Source organism: Alosa sapidissima, chromosome 23, assembly GCF_018492685.1.
Source record: "Alosa sapidissima isolate fAloSap1 chromosome 23, fAloSap1.pri, whole genome shotgun sequence".
Classification (NCBI taxonomy): Eukaryota; Metazoa; Chordata; class Actinopteri; order Clupeiformes; family Clupeidae; genus Alosa; species Alosa sapidissima.
Window position 1 is genome coordinate 811,894 of NC_055979.1, and position 25,142 is coordinate 837,035.

The 25,142-nt window shown below is 41.6% G+C and overlaps 1 protein-coding gene across 5 annotated transcripts in view; it reads right to left on the reverse strand.

The window, feature by feature from the left end:
* slc4a10a (solute carrier family 4 member 10a) overlaps positions 1-23,227 on the reverse strand; it is a 62,039-nt gene extending 38,812 nt beyond the window's left edge. The window contains exons 1-2 of one of the 5 annotated variants that reach the window (XM_042080119.1): positions 22,681-23,227; positions 16,067-16,096 (exon numbers count right to left, since the gene is read on the reverse strand). In XM_042080119.1, coding sequence (XP_041936053.1) covers positions 16,067-16,096; positions 22,681-22,728 — 78 coding nt within the window. In that variant the 5' untranslated portion in view covers positions 22,729-23,227. Of the gene's footprint in view, positions 1-1,824; positions 1,835-10,296; positions 10,874-14,347; positions 14,352-16,066; positions 16,097-22,680 lie in introns of those variants that run through there. The other 4 variants (XM_042080123.1, XM_042080124.1, XM_042080121.1 and 1 more) reach the window with 4 other exon arrangements.
* Positions 23,228-25,142: the final 1,915 nt, after the last annotated feature.

Genomic DNA, 25,142 nt, shown 5'->3' on the forward strand with positions numbered 1-25,142 from the left:
TTAACTGGTGTTAGATGGTTTGTTGGTGATGCTTAAAGGAAACAGACAAGGCAAAGCTACACGATAAAACGTTTATTTTCTGGATATTACCATATGAACATTTATAATTTTGACTTCTTCGATGTTGGCATCAGGGCCAGCTGCTTCCTATAGGTGAACATAAATAAGAACTCTAGGAGAATTCTGGGCCACTGTCACCATGGAAACCAGCCTGGTCCAGCCAATAGCCTCTTGGGAAAAGCCCGTTCTCATTTACCAACCAACTGCCCCACCCCCCAGCACCATAGCCACTATGACATCATCAAAGCGAGACACAAATCCCTCTTCTCATAACCTTTAGAGGACACCTCAGAAGAGGATGTCAAAGAAGGGAATTATGAGAGCTCTTATCCTGTTTTGTACCAGAACTCGAGATGTTGCTTTGATGTCAGTTGGATGATGAGTGTGTGTGTGTGTGTGTGTGTGTATGAGTTTGTATACAGAAAAATATACATACTAATGCATGCAGAAACTGTGATCATTTATTCACTGCATTCTTTCTCTCACAGGCATTTAAACTCAAGCACACTCAAGCACTTGCATGCACACACACACACACACACACACACACTCACACTCACTCACTCGCCTCTGATGAAATTTACAAACACACCCAGTCACACATGTGCCCTCAACCAGTTATCCGCCATCAACATTGTAAACAAACATACAAATAAACACTCTCACACACTCACATAATATAACACAATGAGTGAGGCAGCAAACAGAAAAAGAGAGCGAGAGAAAGAGAGAGAGAGAGAGGTGGGGGGATCTTGGGGGCCGTGTTGAATACAACAGAATTTTGTGGCCTGTAGGTTTGATCGCTCTATTAATAGCTCCAGTGTTGTATGCCAGCTGAGGCGTAACATTAGAGAGCAACACCCCCTCAACACAGACACACACACAAACACCATCCCATCCCCCTCCCACCCACTCTGCAGATCTGAAGTCCTCCCAGGATGCACTGCACTTCACGCATCACATGACTCAGGAGCCTACAAGGTTGAGCAGTGGTGGAGAGAGAAATGAGAAGAGACCCCCACAGAATAACATATGGGCTCACAGTCTTTCTCTCTCTCTCTCTCTCTCTCTCACACACACACACTCACTACATTTGCAATCAAATATAGCACACACACACACACACACACACATACATACACATAGACATGCAAGCACACACACGCACACAGATTCTGACCTTGAGCTCTACACACTCATTAGGGGTCACACAGTGGGATGGGTGTGTGATGATGCTGTAAGATATGTTTGCGTGTGTGAGAGAGAAAAAGACACAATGAGCGGAAGTGGGAGGGACAGAAAGACATGACAGGGAAAGAGGGATGGAGGGAGAGGAGAGGAGGATGCTGAAAATGCTATGCATTTCTCATGAATAAAGACATGTGTGGGTGGGTGGGAGAGGGAGAGAGAGAGAGAGAGGCTGCCTCCCCGGAGAGTAAGAGGGAGGGTGGGAGAGTGCCTGTATACCAGCATGCACGTGCTATACGAGAGGGTGAGGGAGAGATAAAAAAGGACAGAGAGGGAGACAGAACATATGTGGGTGTGTGTGAGAGAGAGGAGAGAGAGAGAGAGAGAGAGAGAGAGCTCATCTCACAACAGGCTGGTGCATGAGTGGGAGGAGCTGCACTGGCCTTTTCTTCACATGGCTCTCCCTCTGGCTGACCTCCATCCCACTTCCATCACTCCCTCCATCTTTAATGCATTCTATACATCACAGCACATCTGCACAGCTCCACTCATTCATCCAAAGCAAAAGACAACCACCGCTTCCTTCCTGTGCCCTGCACAAGAGTGGTTGTTAAGTCTGCTACTGTCATACTATGTGTGTGCCCTTCAAATCTACACTTTTTTTTAGATATTGCTCATTACACACAATCATGCTTTATATTTATAATGTTTTGCAATATTTAGGTGAGTGAGAAACTGAGTGCACCACTTGATGAAAGGTGAATAATAAAAGGAAACAGGGACAGGGAAACACAAACATACTCATGCATGCACACACACACACACACACCAACCATTTCAAACATAGAGATCCATTTGTGCAGAGGTATTAAATCAATGGCAGCCATTTTGACACTTTCTCATACACAAAGTGGGCTCCAATTTCATGTAGAACGGCTAATCATCCTGCTACTGACTAATGCTAATGACATGACTGCTGTCTAGGTTTGGCCCCTTCTTGACAGACAGCATCTCCTCTCCTCACCTTCAGCTGGGATCTCAAGGGGTGAGTCGTGACACCATGTCACCTGCCCCTCGCATCTCATCAAACTGCACGTTCACCCCACCCGGCCAAATCACACGGGACAGGCCCGAAAAGCTGCCTGCCTGTACCGGTTACACACACACAGAACAGCTTAACCCACTTCCAAAAGCACAGGCCAAATGACTCATTTAAATCAATACTAAAGAGCAGCGCACTCTGGCAGAAATTCAAATGAAGCTTTATTAGCATGACCATTGTACAGTAGTACCAAAATATTGGGTTGGCTTGTACATTACATATACACATACTCAAATACATTAAAAAGGGTATATCTCTCTTCAGATTCCTGCTACTTATTCATCTTCCACTATTTTTCTTTCCCTGTCATATCTTCACTCACCAGTTCCAATGGATTTCCTATGACTCTCTCTTCTGCTTCCGTCCCTGTCAGTCTCACTGAGTAGCTCTCTCTGCCTATAGCTCTACATAAGAACAGCAGCTATCAGTGTGTGTAGATGAGACAACACAAGCTTAGGGAGAGTTTTTGTTGCGTGCATGCACACAAATAGTTCTCTCCTGCCAAAGTCTTTCACTTCAACCTGACAGCAAGGAGGCAGGTGCAGTGTCTGAAAGTACACAAATTGACAAGCACAAATATACATACACACTTACACTCACACACACATGCACAAAGAGACAGCATTTAATTACTACTCACTCATTCATTCATTCATTCAACCGTTATTTATTCTTGGAGGTTCATTGAGGGTAGTCCTCTTTTTCAGTGAAGCCGAGATCACAGACTCACTATGCACCAAACTAAAATCTTAAATCAATTAAGATATCTGCTCTCAGTGCTAAGCTGAGAACAGTGCACACACGCAGAGCTCTAGAGCAGGCGCTCATCTCTTTGACATCTTCCTCCCCTTCAACCCCCCCCAGCACCCCGAATGTACTACTGAATATACTAACTCAGAGTTAGTAAACTTGATAGCCTTGAGAGCCACTCCATCTCTGTGCATGAAGGTGTCTCTTTGTCTCTATCTCTCATTCCCTGTGTGTGTCTGATGTGTTTATGTGAGGGTCTCTCTCTCTCTCTCTCTCTCTCTCTCTCTCTCTCTGTGTGTGCATGCTGTTTGTTCTCCCAGGCCATCGGTGACTCTCACGACTCACAGAACAGCCTTGGCGCAGTTATCCTCAGTTCAACTTGTCGTGCTCAGATGTGATCTGTGGCTACAAAGCTTTGTCAAAGACAAAAACATGTTCCTGAGCCAGAGGAACCATCATAACAGAACCCTGTCCAAAAATGAGCACTTAGAGGAAACTAAAATATCTGGCTAGTGTAAAAGCTGAAAGTGACAATGAATTTTATACAAGCATATTAGAACTAGAATTAATAACTAGAAAAGCATTTCCTGAAGGAAATACAGTGCATGAAAATGCAAAAATATGAGGTAAAAACAAACTATATTGGTTGCTAGGTAGATTTTAATATAGTTGGAATGACTGAACAGTTAAATAGGTGGATAGTTTAAATGGTTAAATTATTTAGGTAGATAGTTGATGATAACTGACAGTTGGAATGGCTCTAATGTTTGCTAGCAGTTATGTTATTTTTATTTTGTTTTGTTTTTATTTTTTTTAATTTTTTTTTTTATTTGCAAACATCATTGACATTACAGAAAATGCAACACTACGACATGCACATGAATACTACATACGACAAACAGATGTACATTACATAAACACATACTGTAACTTAACAAGACATCACATTGACTTGGCTTCCACAAACATAACACAACATAACATTAATAACAGAAAGGCTAAGGATGATTTGCGTCCAGGATGATTACAGATATGATTATCAGGGATGCTAGCAGTTATGTTAACTATGTTAACAAAGATAATAATGCTAACCAAGTTACTTAGTTAATTTAGCTAATGTTTTCTAGCAGTTTTTTTAAAAATGCTAATAATGTTAATGCTGTTAACTATGCTAACAATGCTAACTATGTGACTTAGCTAACTTAGCTAATAATTTATAGCAGTTGTGCTACAATACTAAGAATACTAACATGCTAACCATGTGACTTAGCTTGCTAACTTAGCTATTCATATTTAGCAGTTATGCTAACATGCTAACTATGCTAACCATGTGACTTAGCTAACCTAGCTAATAATTTTTAGCAGTTTTGCTAAAAATGCTAACAATGTTAGCAATGCTAGCATGCTAACTATGTTAACAATGCTAACTAGCTACAGTGGGTAGGAGTCATACTTGATGACAAGTGTTGACATAGTTGATGACAAGTTAAAAGTTGTTGATAGACAGCTAGTTTAATAGAGTTTAATAATAGTTTAAAAGTAGACTGTTTAAAAGTTGAATGTATATAGTTTAAAAGTTTAAAAGTTGAATGTAGATAGTTTAAAAGTTGTTGATAGACAGCTAGTTTAATAGATAGATAGTTTAATGATAGTTTAAAAGTAGACCGTTTAAAAGTTGAATGTAAAAAGTTCAGTAGTTTAATGGGTTACATTGTTTAACAGTGGATTATTGTAGTGAGGACTTTTATTTTGAAACAGTTTTGGGCAGAGGAAACAGTTGAATAGGATGTGTAGTCTTAATTGACCCAGATTGTATCCTTAAAGCCTGAGGCTGCAGGTGGCCTGAACACCTGCCATAGGATTCTAATTGCTTAATGGCCGTTTTATGATGTCACAATCGGCAATGTTAAGTCTATGGGGATTTTTAAAAAGTTTTTCTTTAATAGTTTAAAAAGTATAAAAGTTTGAAGACCTACGTTACAAAGTTTGAACGAAGTTTCTAAGTTAAACTGTTCAAGAGAAATTGCGTACGGAAAAAGTGGTAAGCGGAATAATAAGAAGAAGTTGTTGATGTTGTTGCCTTGGAAGAACAGTACAGTGCATTTTCATGCACTGTAATAAGAAGAAGTTATTGTTGACTAGGAAGAACAGTACAGTGCATTTTCATGCACTGTAATAAGAAGAAGTTGTTGCCTAGGAAGAACAGTACAGTGCATTTTCATGTAAAAATCACATAAAAATCTGTGATCATTTAGAAAAAGGATGATTCTTTATATTCCACTACTACGTTTTTTATTTCACTTGTATGTGAGTCTATGGCTGGATAGAATATATGACACTACTGTACACTACCCTATTCTATCCTGCCTGGGTACCTTTTGTGTCGAACACTTTGCCTTGTACACTTTGATGAACACACAACTGTCCAGTATATTTTCTGGCTTCTGTCAACTTTGCAACGCTCTGGACTGCACTCACCACACACACACACACACATACACACTAGCATGAAACCTGAACATTTGTCTTCAGTATCCTCCCACTGAAACATGTGCAGCATAGACCGCAAAGATTTCAGACTGCCTCTGGAGAATTCCTCCAGCATTCTTCCCACATTTATCTCCACTTCTATGGAGATCTCAATCACTAAATCTGTTTCCCTGGGGAGACCCGATGGACAAACCAGGAGCTACAATCCGTTTTTTTTTTTTTACTTTAAAATCTCATCTCATTAACTGTTTCTGGGTAAGGTTATCACCATTCACCATAAATGGAAGAAAGATCTTTAAGTGTCTTATGACATGTTTAGAGATTCTCTTAAAGAGCAACTTGCAGGTTGGAAACCGCTATAAAGTATAGTCTAAACTAGATCGGTACCGCAGAGCGGTACAAAATATGACCGCCTCCCAGTCCTGCACATTCTCTCCGCAAAAATAAATCACACTTGTCAGTTTGTCTCCATCTCCTACTCCATCCCCTACTTTTGTGTATGTACTGTAAATGAGTGTGTGCATAGTGTGTGCTTCTTTTTGTGTATATGTGTGCTTCTGTGTGTGTGTGGATTTGCTTGTGAGTGTGTGTGTTGGGGTAATGGAGTTTGTGTGTTTATGTGTGTTTACGTGTGTGTGTGTGTCCGTGTGCCTGCTTGCCTGCAAGTGTGTGTGTTTTTATGTGTGTGTGTGTGTGGGTGCGTGTGTGTATATGTGCGTATGTGTGTGCGTGCCTGTGTGTGTGAGTGTGCATATGTACTGTGTGTGTGTGTGTGTGCATATGTGTGCATGTGTACTGTGTGTGTGTTTATGTGTGTGCGTGTCCACATTGGCATGCATTCAGAGGGTGTCATAAAGTATAAGTATAGTATAAGTATATATACTCTTTTGATCCCGTGAGGGAAATTTGGTCTTTGCATTTATCCCAATCTGTGAATTAGTGAAACACACTCAGCACACAGTGAACACACAGTGAGGTGAAGCACACACTAATCCCGAAGCAGTGAGCTGCCTGCAACAACAGCGGCGCTCGGGGAGCAGTGAGGGGTTAGGTGCCTTGCTCAAGGGCACTTCAGCCGTGCCTACTGGTCGGGGTTCGAACCGGCAACCCTCCGGGTACAAGTCCGAAGCGCTAACCAGTTGCCCCCAAAATAAACCTGTCAGCCAAAGATTACTGCCATTACAATGCCTCGTTGTTGCCTTTCCAGTTCTAGGTGGCGCTATACCTCAAATGAGTGGATATGGGATGTGTTGACATGGCCCCTGGAGACCAACATACCAAGATAATTGGTATCCTAAGCCTTATGGTTCTCGAGATATTAAAAAATGAAAAGATAAAAACGATGTGTTGTAATCGCAGGTATCTTTGGCTGACAGGTTCAAAACTGCACAAAATTTAATTTGAAGTGTAGGATCATTATGACACCCTCTAAATGCATGCAAGTTTCATGAAATTCCGTTCACGGGGGGCCATATCAGCTACACACACACGCACACACAGGCACAGGCACAGGCACACACACACACACACACACACACATGCATGTACACACAAACATGCACACACAAACATGCACACATAAAGACACAGGTACACACACACACAGTACACATACACATGAACACACACACAGGCACGCACACACTCACACACACACTCATTTACATGCAGAAAAGTTGCAAGAGTAGGGCCTGGAGTAGGAGATGGAGACGACCAAGCGTGCTTTATTTTTGCGGAGAGAATGTGCAGGACTGAGCAGCGGTTATATCTTGTACTGCTTTGCGGTACATCTAGTTGTATTATAGTTATTATTATTAATATTATTATGTTGTGTTTGTTTTGTTTTTGTTTTTATATGTGAAGCACTTTGGATCAATTATGTTGTGTTAAATGTGCTATATAAAAAAAGTTGACTTGACTTGACCATTCACTTGAATTGGATATTATTTTCTTTAAGGCTAAAATGTTACCCATGGAAAGTGTGTGGCCACTGAATGTCTGCAATACATCAACATATGTTTATGTGCAAATGGCCCCACTAAAAATGGGACCGATGGTCTTTTCCTGGTGACCGAATCCCCTAACAGGCACGTGAACAAAAACAATGTGCATCGCTTCCATGCACTACATTTACACAATTGATATAATCAGAGATATGTTTTTTCTCATTAACTCTGTGCTTCTTGGTAAACAGTAACAAGCTTTTAACACTTGGAGAGATTGATATTCTATTCATTGTGCGAGGTGAGATCAATGGCTCACAAAATACATTTTATCTAATAGACCTTGATGGTGCAGGCAAAACAACCAAGAGAAAAGCTTCAGCTAACAGAAGATCTTTGTCTACACAGAGCCAGGTTAAGAGAATGGTATTTGGTCTTTCAGAGGGACTTAAACAAGTCAACAAACAAGATGAACCCAGCTCAGAATTAGAAATATTTAAAACAGACATGCTAAGCCTTCCCTTAGCTATAGGATTTGAATAGAGATTTTACCATGGCAAGTTCAAAATTAAAGTATCATACATAATCCTCATCCTGAAAACCAGTATGCATGCAATATTATATGTGAGACCTTGATGTCAGTTCAAATCTGGGCCAGCACTCACATACATCAAATGTACAGTTAATACATGTATGCTTTTAGTGATGGTGTGTACATCTGTCCAGATGTCCATTACGATGCACATGTTTCAAATGGAAAGTCTTTCCCAAACATATTGAATTTCCATGCTACTGCAGTGCAGTGCATTGACTGAGCTGTGATGTCCAGAGCCAATCAGTGTGCGCAGGATACTGATAGCCTGTGATACCACACCCCTCTGGATACTGCCACATCCTGTTCAAAGGCCTGGGTGTTAATGAGGACAGGGGTCTTCAGTGTGCTGCATTTTGGGAAAGGACAGAGACGGGTTGAGAGCACAGTTAGCTTCTGCTGCACAGAGAATACCTGATGTGTGCATCCTCACTAAGGAGGAAGTCAGGTCTGGAGAGGATTCGGCCCTGATTTGGTACATGTTTGCCAGATTCCTGCCAGTTGAGGCATTGAACCTTTCCAGAATCCTCTTTCATTCATGTGCAGTATCCTTCTGGTGAAATATAATCTTTACTTCTCATTGAGTTTGCAGACACACACACACTTGCATATCAATTTCCTGGAGCCTATGGAGGTTGAATCGTCACTTTCCAGGACACATGATTGTGACCCAGATATCCTCTTCCTAATTGCTGTCCAGCCTCAGACATTCAGGCAGCCAAGGAGGAAAATGCACAGGGCTCAGAACACACAACCAGAAAAAGAAAGGGAAAGATAGAGAGATAGATCGACATTGAAAAAGAAAGAGAGAGAATGAGAAAGCAAGAGTGAGAGAGAGTAGCACTGTCAGTGAGGACACCATGTTGTGCAGAGAGCAACGAAACATACCCAACACGACATGCTAGCAGCTCAGCAGAAACATACTGCCACGTGTACATCTCTTTCCTTACATATGCATGTCCTTTTATCTGTCTTCAAATGAGTACTACTGCACGTGTAGGGAGGAGGGAGAGAGGGAGAGAGAGAGAGAGAGGGAACATGCTAAGAGTGCTTGTGTCATATAGCCTGAGCGGCAAGAGGCGGGGGGGGGGGGGGGGGATTATCAGAGGAATATCAGAGGCAGCTGATTGGTTGAGAGAGGAGGGACTGATCCCTACAGATGGCAGTGGTTACTATGGCAATGGCAGGATCAGCATCAGCATCTCCTCTCCCCACTGCCACAGCACATCATACACACATGACAGACCACTGGATTACTGGATTATACACACACTTCAGCTTATGTGTATGTGAGTGTGTGTGTGTGTGTGTGTGTGTGATCAATTATATGCACAGGCGGAGCAATGTATATTTAGCTTTGATCAATACACTGGTGCAAATAACACAGAATGTACCAGTGTAGTCTGTCCTGTCTGCACTTCAAGCAAAGAAGAGACGACACACAACATAAACAAGAGTAGCCACTGATGGGGTACACACACCAGTATGCCTCTCCACACAAACTGATCAATGGTCTGAACTGGTCAGCAAGGAAATTCTCCTGTCCCACTCTAGACCCTCTTTAAAGCTTGATGGAGATAGATTGAGTGTGAGAGAGGGATGGAAGCAAGAGAAGAAAAGAGATTGAGATAGAGGAAAAAGAAGAAAGGGGGGAGAGGGAAAACAGAGAAAAATGGAACAAAACCAATTTGCTATTGATACATCCATCTCCTCCACTGTCTCCCTATCATGTTTCACAGTAAGGAGAATTGTACTGTCATACTGTGAATCACTCACATTCAGAAACTGGCAAAACAAAATGAAGACTCCAGATTGGCAAATAAGCCACACATGCTGACAACACCACTATCTCCCTGCACTAGCTAATGCCAAATCATTTAAAGAAGAGGGCACAGAAATAATAAACACATGACTGCACTTGGTAAACAAACAATAACACAACACGCATCTTCCTCTCTTGTCTCTTTCTCTCTCTCACACACACGCATCTTTCTCTCGTCTCTTTCTCTCTCACACACACTCACACACACACTCTTGTCCTTGAGAAATGGTACGTGACTGTAACACTCAACTCCCAGCCTCACATCCTCTTTACTCCATTCTCTCTCACTCTTTCACCCCATCCTCAATTCCCTCTCTCCTCTCCATCCTTTTCCATCTCCTGGTCTTACCTGGCAGTTGAAGCGTCCAGGCGGTGCGGAGACTCCACTCTGCATACTGCCTGCCCGGCAATGCACTGGCTTGTGTGTGTGTGTGTGAATGTGTGTGTGTGTGTGTGCGTGTCTGTGGTAGGGGGATGAGCCCGAGCACAGCGACAGGCAGCAATGCTACAAATCCATCTGATGCTACACTCTCCCACCTCAGCTCAGATTCCTCTTCCTCTCGCTCGCCGTCTACCTCACTCACACATACTCCCTCTCCGTCTCTCGCTCTGACTGTAGTCTCTCTTTCACTGCAGCTGCTGACTGGCTTCCTCTCTCTAGCTCTCCTCTCTCCCCTTTGCTCTCTCCCTCGGCACAGCTGACAAGCTTCTTTGTGTGTGTGTGTGTGTGTGCGGGTGTGTCTGGAGCTGCACAGCCAGAGTGTTTCAGAATGTCCGTCCGACAATCGCATAGGAGATTAGGAAGTAGACAGAGTCTGAATGAGCTCGAGCAAGACCTGCAATCTTAGCTCCTCCCATGGGGTGTGTGTGTGTGTGAGGATAGTGTGAGAGTGAGAATGTGTGAGTGTGTGCTGATTAGAGTTCTGCATGCTATGAAAGCCCCTGTGGTGTCTCAGCATTGCCTGTGCCACCACTGGGGCATCCTGGGAAGTGTAGTATTTCAGTCCAAATTTTAAGTGAATTAAATTGATCAGTAAAGCATAATTCAAACAGGTTATGGGTTCAGTTGTGGTAAGTGCATATTATGTTCGATGGGTCTGCCACCGATTAAGATTTATTATAAAATTGAACTCTTTTCAGACACAAATTAGAGCATTTTTACATGGAATTACTTTAACATTACTATAATTAATAATTTAACCACAATTATTTACATTGCATCACTGTAATCATTATTGTCTCATATATTCTATAGCTTTAACTGCAGACTGAGTGAATAGACACTCATAATTAAACTGAAAAGAGAGTGGACATTTTAAACTTAATCTTATATGGCTTGATGCCTGCTTGAGAGCAAAAGCTCAACAGAGCTATTTATTGTTGACACGTTTAAAGAATATGATGTTTGAGAGTTGGTTTAGCAATAAGCAAAGGGCTAATGGATGACACAATGTTCGGTTCACAGAAATAAATACACGTTTGAGGTTGTAAAACATTGTAAGTACATTTATTTCTGTGAACTGAACGCCGTGGAGTCCACTATCCCACTTATTTCACTGTTGCCACTTGCGTTGTGTTCATTTCCTGTTATAATGTAAACGTTTTAATCGTTAAAACTGTGTTGTTTGTAGAAATAGGCCTAAGCTACTTCTTTCCGCCACATATCAACTAATTTCTCAAATTGCAGGACAAACTGCTGTTAGGCCTACTAGTTCTAAATGGATGATTGCTATAGTTAGTTTGTTAGTTGTCGTTAGTTCCATCTCTCCCGTTGTCAAGCGGGCATATCCCAGACTTCTGATGAACCTTAGCTTTGAAACATCGCTATTTTAGCCTACTGCCATCCAACTAGCTAAAATCCACCCGTTATATTCTACAATGTTGCTATGCTCTGAACGACTGTATTTTACAGCTTGGATGCAACATGACAGTTCATTTAACTGAGTTCGTCAAATTAATATAGCCTACAAGTGTGATACGGCCAAAAAATAAAATATTGTAATTAGGGGTGTCACGATTCTCCAAATCCTAGATTTGATTTAATTTTCGATTTTAAAGTAACGATTCGATTCGATTTTGATATGACTATTAAAGCATTCCTTATGTTTTTTACTGTTTTTGGCCTTTTCCTATTATGTTTCAGGGGACTTTTATTTTGAAACTGGTTCATATTTTGAAACCGTTCCTACCGCGAGGTTGTAAACAGAACAGATAAACATAGACGTGAACATAGTGAAATGAAACAACACAGAATGATAATTTGATTGTTTCAGCAGATTCTAAATAGACCCAAGGTTAGTGTTAATGGAATAGGCCTATGCACATATATCTGTGCATTTTATGCCTTTAAGTAATTTTGGACTGTAACTAGGCTATATCATCTTTTCACTTGCTAAGTGTTAATGTTAATTGTGTTAGTGTTAATTGACGTGAATGAACAACAAAATACTTCCACACCGGTGAGCAGCAAGAGGGGGCTTCGATTTTGGTCGATTGATTTTTTTTTATTTTATTGGCTGCAAGCAACCTAAAGTTAGAGGAGTGGGAGTGTTGACCCCGCAGTTTAACACGTGTGTGTGTTTTTGCGTCTTGGCATGTATGCTGGACGTGACACTGGGGGTGTGGCTACATCGTCAATTCTACCTTTGAGTTCAAAGTTCGAGAACGAGATGTAATTTCGATCAAATTCTACTTAAAATCGAAATCATGACACCCCTAATTGTAATACATTATCCTGATTATCATACTGCTACTTGCCAAAACGAGAAAAGAAACTTCACACAATGTGTCTTTAAAAATGACTTGGCTACCGTATTACTGTAAATATAATGTTGTTTAGGCTACGGCATATAGACCCTTTCAAGAGAGTTCCATTATCAGCATCATAGTTGGCACCACAAGACTTCCTTTTTAACATTCCATATGTAAGGGATAATGTATAGAACACCGCTGCGCGTCGGGGTCCGGTTCGCCCTGTCGGGACTTATTTTCCCAGTAATGACCGGCGTTCTATACATTATCCCGCTTATCATACGGCTACTTGCCAAAACGAAATAATACACTCCCCATGATATGACTTTAGCCTACATAACCTAGCCTATTTGTTACCGTTCATCGTGGCATTTGCTGAGAAACAAATAGTTCGCAACAACACACGCTGCTGAACTTGAATCAAACATTCTTTAGAACACAGCTGATCAACCGTCTGCTTTCACGTTTGAATGAAGTTCCAGTCCTTGCGTAGTGATATGAAAGACATTAATCAGAAGCACAAAACCCGTTGCCATTGACAGCGGTGATAGCGGTGATTAACATAGGCCCGAACGTTGGGAAGGCCCATTCATGTGAATGGAACTTTCTGCAGCACTCTGAAGAGCCGTGTAATAAGTTATCTTAATGCAGAGGAAGTAGACTGGGACCCAAATAGAACGTTCAAGCATTGTTTTTGTTTTTATTGTTGAAAGGTTCTATAAATCTATTCACCTTATTCAGCCCCGGCCATTTTTTCAATTTCTTGTCTTCCACTTTGTCTTTAAACTTCCGGTCGGCTAGCTACATCTAGTTAGCTTAATTGGGATAACATGGCAGAAGAGGATGGAGAGGCTAACTTGGGAGGAAAACGACAAATGTCATCAGGAGGTCAGACTGCAATATTGTACTTAGCTACCCAAGGCTATTCACCTCTACGGAGTGGGTAGACGATATGCGGTAGTGGCCGCTGTATCGTATGGAGAAACTCGCAAGTCCTATCTGTTTGGTAACTATGGTAACTAGTTTAGGAAGTCATTACAGAACAGCCGCACCAAAGTCAGTGTTTTCCTAACTTCAGATTGGAAAGGTGTTTAACAGAAATGTTTTAGTCACCAAAATCCTAAATAAACGTTCCTAACTTTAGGATGACCCATAACATATAGAACTCGATAGAGCTCTGCTATCTCTTTTTTTTTTAAGTAGGCCTATATATTTTTGGCCTTTTTATGCCTTTAAAGAAGCCCTATGCAGGTCTGGTTATTCCTTCGCTGTTTCTGGGTTTTCAACTTCAACAGCAAGTCGGGGTCCGTTTTGCAGTCTTCTTAGAAACTACAATCTGACTACATTTTCGAGGCGAGAATGGATACTTCCGCTGAGTTACATCCGGATGCATTCGGGCCGCGACCAGAAAGTTGCATATTCGTTTTTTCCACGGAGAAGCACTAGGGGGAGACGAAGCACCCACCAAACAACCCAAAAAGTGTTGTAGGACCATCAGAACGACTCTCAACCTGCATAATTAAGGTAATTTTTGCTAAAATTGTTGCCGTGGCGCAACTGGCTGGGGCACCTGCACCATATGCCGGCGGCCCGGGTTCGATTCCCGCCCCGTGGTCCTTTCCGGATCCCACCCCGAGACTCTCTCCCACTTACTTCCTGTCACTCTTCACTATCCTGTCGCATTAAAGGCATAAAAGCCAAAAAAATATACTTAAAAAAAAAGAATAAAATAGGCCTACATATCAATGAACTCTCTGGGTTTATTTTGTTCCAATGGTAGACCTAATGCAGAAACCTATAATGCCACAAGTCTGCGTGAATATGAACAAAATAATTGGCTAATAATTTGTGCATCCTTTTAGCAAGGGCCAAATTATTATTTAACATTAAGGAAATCCCTTCATCAAACGTAAGGCTATACTCTACAGACTATCGTTGCTGTTTAGTGTTTAATTTCGCACTGGATTTTGAAAAACAAAAGAGTAAAAACTGTAAAACAAACGACCGAGTGCGAGTTGTCACGTGCTTAAGTTGCAGTAGATGTATGGGTAATGTCATTTGACAACTTTGGGCAATGAATGTAGCCAAAAACGAACTGCATTACCCACAATTCCGTGCCACGTATAGTTTCAAAACCGGACGTGGGATGAACGCGCTGCATTCGTAACAAGTAAATCGATATAACGACCGGTTCATTTCAGTTTTATTCCGATACGGGGCTTCACGTATCGATGTAGCCGTATCTTACACGTTAAAAACGGATACCGATACGTATCGGTTAATCTTTACACCCCTAGTGATTAAACTTTTTTTACCAGATCTACTTCAAAGGTGTCCCGTTATTCAGAATTAATAGCCACCCCACCAGCCAATCAGAAAAGAGTATTTCTTCTCTCCAGGTGATAAATGGAACGTTGGGAAGGCCCATTCATGTAAATGGAACTTAGTATACAATATACTGCTCACATCAACCACTGCGCTTACATATCCCTAAACAGCATCCATCTGGAATGTAACCATAACAGTGAGTTGTACTGTAGAGAGGGGCTCTGTGAATAAGCGTGCAAATGTGTGTGTGTGTGTTTCCTCTCTGGGTACTGCAGTTCAGAAGGATTCCCACAGATCCCTGAACATGGTGGCCCTGAGGGGCCCAGCAGCCCCACAGAGACACTGTCTGTCTTGTCTGGAACCAATCCAATGTCACACTGACCAGCATACACACGCGTACAGTACACACACACACACACACACACACACACACACACACGTACACATACACAGAACTGTAGAAATGAAGATACTGCATTTCATTGGCTTTGTACTTCTACTCTGCACAATGACAATACAGTTGAATCTAATCGACAGTATCTTAATCTAAAAGGTTATACTCCTAAACTCATCTATATCCTCGGCTCCACAGCACAGACTCTCTCACAGAATATTACTATTAATATACAGGAAAAATATTTCACACACACAAGCTCATGAAAAAAGCACTGCGCCATAAGGGGGAGCCTGTTCTCCACATGCACAGCTCCAAGCACACATATACATGTATACAGACACCCTTCTCAAGGTCAACTCAGTGGTGTGCACAAACACACCCACACACAAAGACAAAGCAATCCCTCTGTGCTGAATGCATTTCACTCTATGGCTGATGGCTCCACATACGCTGGACAGAATTTGATGGGGCACACATCAGATAGCATGGACTGGTGAGATAAACAAATAAAAGCATGTGAATACAGCATGCAACGCACACAAGCGGAAAGCAGGCGAAAGCCTTTTAGCAGCGCACGTGTCTGTCACACACAGCATGTCTGTGCCAGCATGCCAAAGCTGAGAGAGTGTGGCAAGGAACTCACCGATTCACTCTCACTTCCTGGACTGTGAACCTGTAAAGAGCACAACATTGGCACAATCAAATGTCACCCACAATCCTGTAGTTCCATCACACCTCCATACATGGATGAGGGAGCTGTCCATGGTACTGTTCTCTTCACCCTCAACAGGCATATGCCATTGTTCCATAAGCATATAGACTTCTGTTTACAGGGACCATGCCTATTAAATATAATGTTGACATTTACAGCAAATAAATCCTTTAACATACTACTCAGCATTTTGTAATGAGCCTGGCTTTCATAACTGCAGGATGAGTCATACCGTCCCTGTCCCCAAAATAAACACAAAAAAAACTCTCATAAAAGACACTACAGACCATTACACCAGCTTGTATCTACACACACAGACAAATGTTAACACTAATGCTATCACTTTAAATTCATTAATTTCCATTAGGAAACAAGAGTTTTAAAAAAATTACCTCTTCAAATGTTCTAATTCTATGAACACACATGAGCACATGGATACCATTAAACTCCTCGAATTCCTTTCTCTCTCTCACTCTTTCATACACACACTCACACATACACACACACACACACACACCAGACACAAACTCAATCAGCATTCTGAGCACAGTCTATCTCTCTACACACAGAGAGAGAGAGAGAGAGAGAGAGAGAGAGTTACAGCTAAGCGGGACACACACAACATTATTGCTGCACAGTGGCTGAGTTACGATGGTGTCTAAGTGGCCAAGGCTGAAGTGACAGAATGATGGTGCTGAGACAAGCGACAGTAGGAGGAGGAGGCTCAGCTCATCACTGTTTTCCTAGTGACTCTCCACCACCACCATCACAGCCAATGTCACACCACATAGCACGTAGGGCCTTAGCTGCACAGGGGGAAGAGAGCAGCCTTGACTACACATCAATGGGACCTGTTTATAACTCATGCATATTTAATGTTGTTGGATTTCATTTGCACAGAGTGCGTTGATAAGACTGGAGAAACTGTAAATGCACAGGGGCATGGGTGAGGTCAATAAATTAACTGATTCATTCAATGGGAACCCATCATGCTTTGGTGACTGTACTGCAATCTGAACATCTCTTTCTAGGCATGTGTGAGTGTGTTTATGAGCTTCAGTAGCATATTCTATGGGCAGCTTATATAGCACATATTGTGAGTGTTTTTGAGGGGTGCGCCTTGCAAACACAATTCATAATAGCTATAACCGATTCTATTTTATTTGCAGCAAAATTTTTCAACGATTAACCAAAGTTTATCATTGATTTTGCTAAATTTCTTTAGCTAAGAGGTTAATAAACTGAGACAGGATAGACATGTTCTTCCATGTTATTAAATCACAATCTGATTCTGATTCATAATAAAGTAACGTTAAAACCACGGTTAAAGGTGCAGTCAGGGCTCGTGGCGTTGCAAGAAATGCAAACATCGCCTCCAACATGTATGAGGAGTATCCTAACACTGCAGTTCTCCAATGAGTTTTTCAGCCATTTCAATATCAAGTTACTGAATGGATTAGATTAGTCTAGATTGTGAATGGTTAAAAAATTAACAGGTTAATCCTGGAATATCCAACCAATCAAGCCAATACTCAATTGGCAAGGCAGTCAATATTATCTCCGTGCTCAGCTGGTGAGCATGCAAGCAACCACTCTGCGTCTTCAACTCTGAATACAACACTAAAAGGGAAGATTTGTTGTTTTTGCTGTAGACATTGAAACTACCCAGCTTTGAAAACAAGCAAAACTCTTCAACTCGTCAATTAACCACACCTTCAAAGTATAAATGATTTCCAAAACAAATGTGTTTAATCACAGCAGAAAATGTTGCATAACTTGAATGCTTGAAGCAGTCTACTGGGGTGGGGGTAGGGAGTCGTCCAAGTACATGGTTTAGTGACAAACCTTAACTTAGTGACAAACCTTAACCATTTCACTCAGAGTAAGTGGTAAACCTTCTAATAGAAGAGATGTATGGCTTCATTCACCTAACAAAACAATGCCATAGGACTCTTGTTGTAGGAGGTTTACCACTTCACTAGCATTACACTAGCATCGTAACGGCATAGACTTTGTGCTGACTTTGAAATCATTGGTACAGCCCAACTACTCACATTGTTCAAGGATTCCTAACGTTACTTCCTACATCGCCCAATGATTACAATTTGATAATAAACTGCATCGGCAGTCAGGAAACTCTAGAAGATCCTCTAGAATCCTTCCTTGCTAGAAAGTCCTGCCGAGTCAGATCCTTCAGGGACGAGGCAATGCTTATTCCTAGCATTCAGAAAACACACACATGGAACTGACTAGCGAGTGTGCAGGAAGTGGCAGGTGTGCGTTATTGAAAACCATGCCTCCTGTCCAGGGATGTAGTGGAGGCTAAACACAAGTAAAACACAGGTTATCCACCTCTGAAATTTCAGAAATAAAGTTTATCCACCTCTCAAAAGAGTTTATTCACCAATTGCAACTTTGTATTACTGTATTATCCACATTCACAATATGTACACTCTAGGAACCATTAAATACCACTGATATGTTATAAATATTGGACAATAACCTACACCATAATCAAACATGTTCTGATTTTTTTTTTTTATCCGATACCGCATGGCACAGTCCACCTCACAGAATTCATAGTTTACCCACCTCTTATTTTACCACTACATCCCTGCTCCTGTCTGCTTTTTTTTGAAAAACAAAGAATGCACCACTGTCATTCTTCCACCTCAATACATTTAATTATACATGTTTTACTTTTTTGCTAGAATAAACTACACACCAATAATCATTAAGCAAAACCTTGTAGAGAAATTATTTATTGGCTCACAATCATTCTCAAGGAAACAGGTTTAAATTCCCCTGCTAAATCCCTTTAAACGATTGCGGTGTCAAAGCTCAAAGAGTTCAAAGTTCTCAAAATTACCTGAGCTCATACTTCACTTTACACAGTGACAATAAATGTGAAATGAAATGAAAGTCAATGTTTAATTTTAAATACATAAGTGAACTGCCTTATATAGCACAGTTTTTAAATCCTGCATAAATATGGCTTATGGGTGTTCCAAGCACGATGAGGATTCACACAGGCATCTTTGAAAATTCTGTCAAATCAAGGGTTTTGTCCTTGGTAGAATTTGATAGATGCTTGACATAGACCTCTGAAGTTCGCCTAGACCTCTGAAGTTCGGCTACAAAAAACCTGCCATTTCTGAGATCCTGTATCTTGTGATTTTTCCTATGGGATAACATTCAAAATAACATTTGAATTATCGCACTTGTTAAACTCTCGTGGGGACGTCTGAAGTCTGAAATGCAGACGTTTTGCTCAACATACTTTTGTCCTCTGCCTTCGAATGGGTCCTGTGATCTTTGGTACGTTAAGACAGGAAACTTAGATTTTTGCTACCCCAGAGCTAACTTGTAATGCAACTTGCCATAGGTAGTTAGCTTCAATTAACATCCGGATCTCCTTATATTATGGGCAAAGATGGCAGCTTTGGTTCTTTTTTGTAGGCAAACTTTAGAGGTCTACTGGAATGGTACTTTAGTGAGATTTGATGATGTAACTTCCTTGAAAGAGCAGCCTTGAAGGATCCTTCCTTGAGTTTCAGAAGCAGTCTACGTATGTAGGCCTACCTTTGCTGTACATAAATGTACACATTCTTCTGATTCTTCTATTTTTATATTTGCAGGCATTGTGTCTGAGCGAAATGTCAGTGTATTTCCGTGTGCCAGATTAGTACAGAAAGGAGATTTTAGGTGGGCATGGCCAGGCTAATCTGAAAGTGTTAAAGGTCCCATATTATAATTCTTTTTCAACAAGTCAAAATAGGCCTGTGGGTTGCACAAAAATGTCCCTGAAGCTGTTTGCACATAATTCTTCTCAGATTACACATTATCAGCAGCTCCATTCTTGCCAGTTTCAGTCCCCTTCAGAATAGGCTGTTTCTGGGGCCTGTTGCCTGAACTGTTGTTGGCCATGCCCAACTCCAGAACCTGGGCTATTCATATAAGTGACATCACACTCTGTCTGCCACTCATTGCTTGTCGCTGGTTATGCTTTGCATGTGTGGCATTCTGAGACATTCTTAAATTCGGGACCATTATCGCCCATTTCAATGTAAAACCTTGCAGTTGGAATTGTTGTTTGCTTATTCAAAGTCTAAAGACAGTCCAAAGTAGCCTGGGCTATTCATATAAGTGACATCACACTCTGTCTGCCACTCATTGCTTGTCGCTGGTTATGCTTTGCATGTGTGGCATTCTGAGACATTCTTAAATTCGGGACCATTATCGCCCATTTCAATGTAAAACCTTGCAGTTGGAATTGTTGTTTGCTTATTCAAAGTCTAAACACAGTCCAAAGTAGCCTGGGCTATTCGGAGTGTCCGTTTTTTTGCACATAATTTTTTACGTCATTTTGAAGAGCCACTGCATACCTGTGTGTGTTGGCATGTTGTTGCGAAATCCCCGGAGTTCACTTTATTGTTGAGGTCAGACATGTTTAATTTTTACCCGTGTAACCTACACTGATCCAGTTTTGCCAAAGCCCTGCTTCTATCCTCACTGGTAGCTTACAGTACAGTGGTGTGTGGGAGGGGGAGTGGCTAGCGGTGAAAGCCAATGTGCTTCTTTTATCGATATATTTAACAATATCTTTTGCATTTCTTATTCAAACAACATCTGGCACTGCACTCACTCATGCCCATAGCAAGACACCTGCCAAGTTTGAAATCAATCTGACAAACGGTCAGTGAGATATGCGTGCCACAGACATCCGGACACACGGACACACAGACACACAGACACTTCTTGCTTTATAGATAGATGTGTGACAAACATCAGTTCTGCCGGTTCTGTTTGAATGTCCGTAGTAAAGTAGACTAGTCAAGTTATTGTCAAGTTTAGCCGAAACATCTGCTAAACACAATAACCATAGCAGAATCAATTCAAATAATAATAATAAGCAAGGTTGTTTGACCTATTGTGAGTAGGTGAGTAGACCTATTGTGTAATATACTGTTGAACTAGGTCTACTGTTTTTTTGTTTTAGCTAGGTGGTCCGTGATTAGTCCGTGAGTGGTCTAAAAAAGTTTGAGAAACACTGACATAGATAATGCATGAAGACAGACTCAGGCTGACAAAGACAGATTGAGACAGAGAGACAGAGAAAAGTGTGTGTGTGTGAGAGCGTGAGAGAGAGAGAGAGAGAGAGAGCGGTAAAAGGGCAAAAGAGCAACAAATGACTCAAAACAGTCTTCCTTTTGCATAGTTTGTGCTTCTAGGAGTGTTTTACAAAGCACCTTTAAAGGTGACTTATTATACAGTACCTGTACCCATCGTAATGATGCTGAAATGATGCTGACACAAAATAAGACTGTCTGTGACAAGGTGGCAAGGTCGATGTCATTCAGAGAGTAACACTGCTCCTCATAAAGATACCCAATCACCTTTTCAGAGATCACACTCTGTTACACGAGGGTGTAAACAAAGATGGAGGGGGGGCACAATATTAATTTCCACTTCACCTTTCCAAACTGTAGTGGTGCAGGCGAGCCAACTCTGGGACAAAATGGCTGCTCTCTCTCTGGAGGTCCTCATCAACAAATGGCACACTTAACGGATGCTTAAGAAAGTCTGTTTATATTTTTCTCTCATAGGCTACTGTTTCCAAAAAAGAAAATCTCTGACCTGTCTCAATGTGGTAACTATGTAGCACCGGTTGTAATGGAGTGATGAAAGTTCTTGTGAGTAAGCATTTTTCCTGTAAAAGCTTTCAGGGATGAAACCTCATGATGAATAACTGGAGAGGAGAGTAGACCACCTGTTTCCCCAGCAAGCACTCAAAGGAGAGAGGAAGTTGGATTTTAAGAAATGAAGGCAGGACTAACATAGGTGCAACCCACTCCGATCAAAGGGGAATTCCCAAACATGTTGATGCAAAGATGACTGGCTTGCGAATTTTTTAAAGAGAGGCGCATTTAGGTACTACTTGTTTATAATCCCACTGTGTCTGAAAAGCCCTCTTTTTAAAAATAGGATACTGTACAGCCTGTCGTGACAACAGAGTATTACACCGGGAATGAGACATAGCTGGACGGATGCAGTATAACCAGATTTGGGGGGGGGGGGTTGCCTGCTGAAGATTGGAACGAGGCAACTGGTGATTGACCACTGAATGTCATAAGCTATCAAACCCTTAAGGTGGGTTTTATACGTAAAATACAACGTATTCCTGTTAAACAATACAGCTCGGAATGTTTCCTCCTGTTATTACCACAACGCCTTGTTACTACACTAAATGTGTTGGTAATGTGGGCAGTGCACAGTGGTAAAAGACTACATACCACTGACGAACACTAGATGCCATATTTTTCGCGAGATATGGTTCATTGGAGCCAAATGAATAATGTAAGCCGTCTTTCTTTGTTCTTGACATTGGGCAATAACATTAATTATAAGCCATGTGCTGTTTTCTCGCGCGGACGCTCGTAGTCAGAGATGTGAAAATGAACACGGTAAGGATTACATTTTCCTTTAGATAAATGAATAAAAAGGAACGTTTAGCCGATGGTCAAATGCGACGAGCATGATCTTACCGGCGGCAGAAGCGGCTCCATCTGAGCTCCTTGATCCTTTACATCCATCTCTCCTTTCGCGTCTTCAGTAGTCTATGTCGACGTTGTTCCTTGCGAGTTCCCGGAGGCGTTATTGGACGTTATGTATAGCCTAGTACTTCACATCAACCTACTCAGTGCTATCGCATGTCGTTTACAATACAGCTTACACCTCAACCTTGCCCCCGTTATTTTTTTCCGGTTGGAGAGCGCCCTTTCCTTCACTCACGCTTTCGTAGGCTACTACTCGCATGCAATCTGTGTCTCATGACGCGACTGTGCTGCACGTGAGCACACATTGGTTATAGGCTACGCTACACATCAAACCGCGGACAGGGTTTTTTTACGGTACAGATCTGTATGCATCATCAGACAGCCAGCCGTGTAGGTGTATCCTACTACCCACGCACGATAGCATTCCTTGCTTGATAGTGGCATTGGGTGAACAAGTGTTTGGATTTCTTTACCTAGTCGAAAGCGTGCAATCTCTCATGATACTCTCAGCCTCTGGGAAGTCTTGGACATTCGCATTACATGGACTGACACTGACAACGGGTTACTAGCACAGATGACCAGGGGCGCTTGACGCCTTGCATTAACTTGTGGTGTGGATGTGAATACAATATTCAATCGCACAAAGGACGCACTGAGATTGGAAGACAAACTACAGTTAGCCTCGCGCTCATATCACATATATCATAGTAAGATCCCGCGAAATGTTTTTCTTTCTATAGGTAAGATGTGATCCTCTGCAATGACAAATGCATGAATATCGTGTGGAAAAGAGATCACAGACTGATTTATTGTAGACTGACATGACTATGCCTGCACATCCCCAGAATATTTGTTCAAAGTGTAAATGGCGCTAAACATTTTAAGACTCCAGAGAGAGATTGGTTTTGGATGTTTTCTTGATCGTAAAGTTGACAGGAAATAATGCACTCACACATATCACAATAACTATTTTAAGTCAGATCTTCACTAATTCACGGATTGGGATAAATGCAGAGACCAAATTTCCCTCACGGGATCAAAAGAGTATATATACTTATACTAATAGCCTATCGTTTCGCTTAACAGTGCCATCTTGATGATAGTTCGCATATAGGCTACTTTGGCTCCATCTTGTGATGGTTAAATGCAATGCGGATGAGGAAATCAGTCTTGTTTGACCAGATTCCTGTCATTATCTTCAGAAATACATGTCCCATGTTACAAATGACTATATTGTCAATATTTTAAAAATAACCGCACTAACCAACAATAGCCTATTTAAGTTGCACAATACACAATAAGCTACTGTGAAATTCAAGCAAATTCTTGCTGTTTCTCATCATTTGAATTGTCCAGTCTTAATTCAGTTATGTTATCTATCTCTCTGGGTATTTATGCAGGTCTAGCCTATATATTTAGGCAAGACCAATAGTGTTTGAAAACTGAATTAACTCAGTCAGCCAGGAATTGCCAATGAAACATGGTATAGCGATCTCTTGTGAGTTGTTGTCAGGACTGGTTGTACAGTAGGCCTACTATTCAAGTTTAACATGATTAACACTCAACCCCCTGTTGCCTTTTCTTTGCTTTCTCAGTCAAATGGTTTTCTTGACAGGACACCTTTCCAAAATATCACAACGATCGTATCCTGTACACCTACGTTTACACAATTGAACAAGTTTGGTGATAGATCATTCATTTAAAAAAGAGCGGGATAGCCGTTTAGGCTGCAGAGTAATTTCAAATGTAGGCCTACATGCTTTTCCCAGAAGATGGAAGCAAGGATCTTGGTTGGTAAGATAACTCGTCCCTCTCAACGTCTATTCAATTAGCATATCTGGAGGATTCCCCGACTCGCGGTATGGCCAGTATGGATTAGGTTAATGACTTTTCGCTAAGCTGTGAATTTGGAAATGAAAGTGCCCTAAACGAAGGCTACCTGCTGCCTTAAGTAAGTATATAAGTATAAGTATATATACTCTTTTGATCCCGTGAGGGAAATTTGCTCTCTGCATTTATCCCAATCCGTGAATTAGTGAAACACACACAGCACACAGTGTACACACAGTGAGGTGAAGCACACACTCATCCCGGCGCAGTGAGCTGCCTGCATCAACAGCGGCGCTCGGGGAGCAGTGAGGGGTTAGGTGCCTTGCTCAAGGGCACTTCAGCCGTGCCTACTGGTCGGGGTTCGAAGGTCCGAAGTGCTAACCAATAGGCCACGGCTGCCCCGTAAATGCAAGTCAGTTTCTGGGCGTTTTAATTTCATAGGCGTAAAACAATTGAATAGAAATGGACAGCCTGCAATTTCACCACAAGAACACAACCACCTTCTGTATGAATAGCCTAACTTTAGATAGTGAGGACATCCACTAGCTTTCTTGATATAGCCTGCTGAAAGCAAATAACAAACCCACATAACATATTGAAACCAGTTAGGCCTAAGCTAT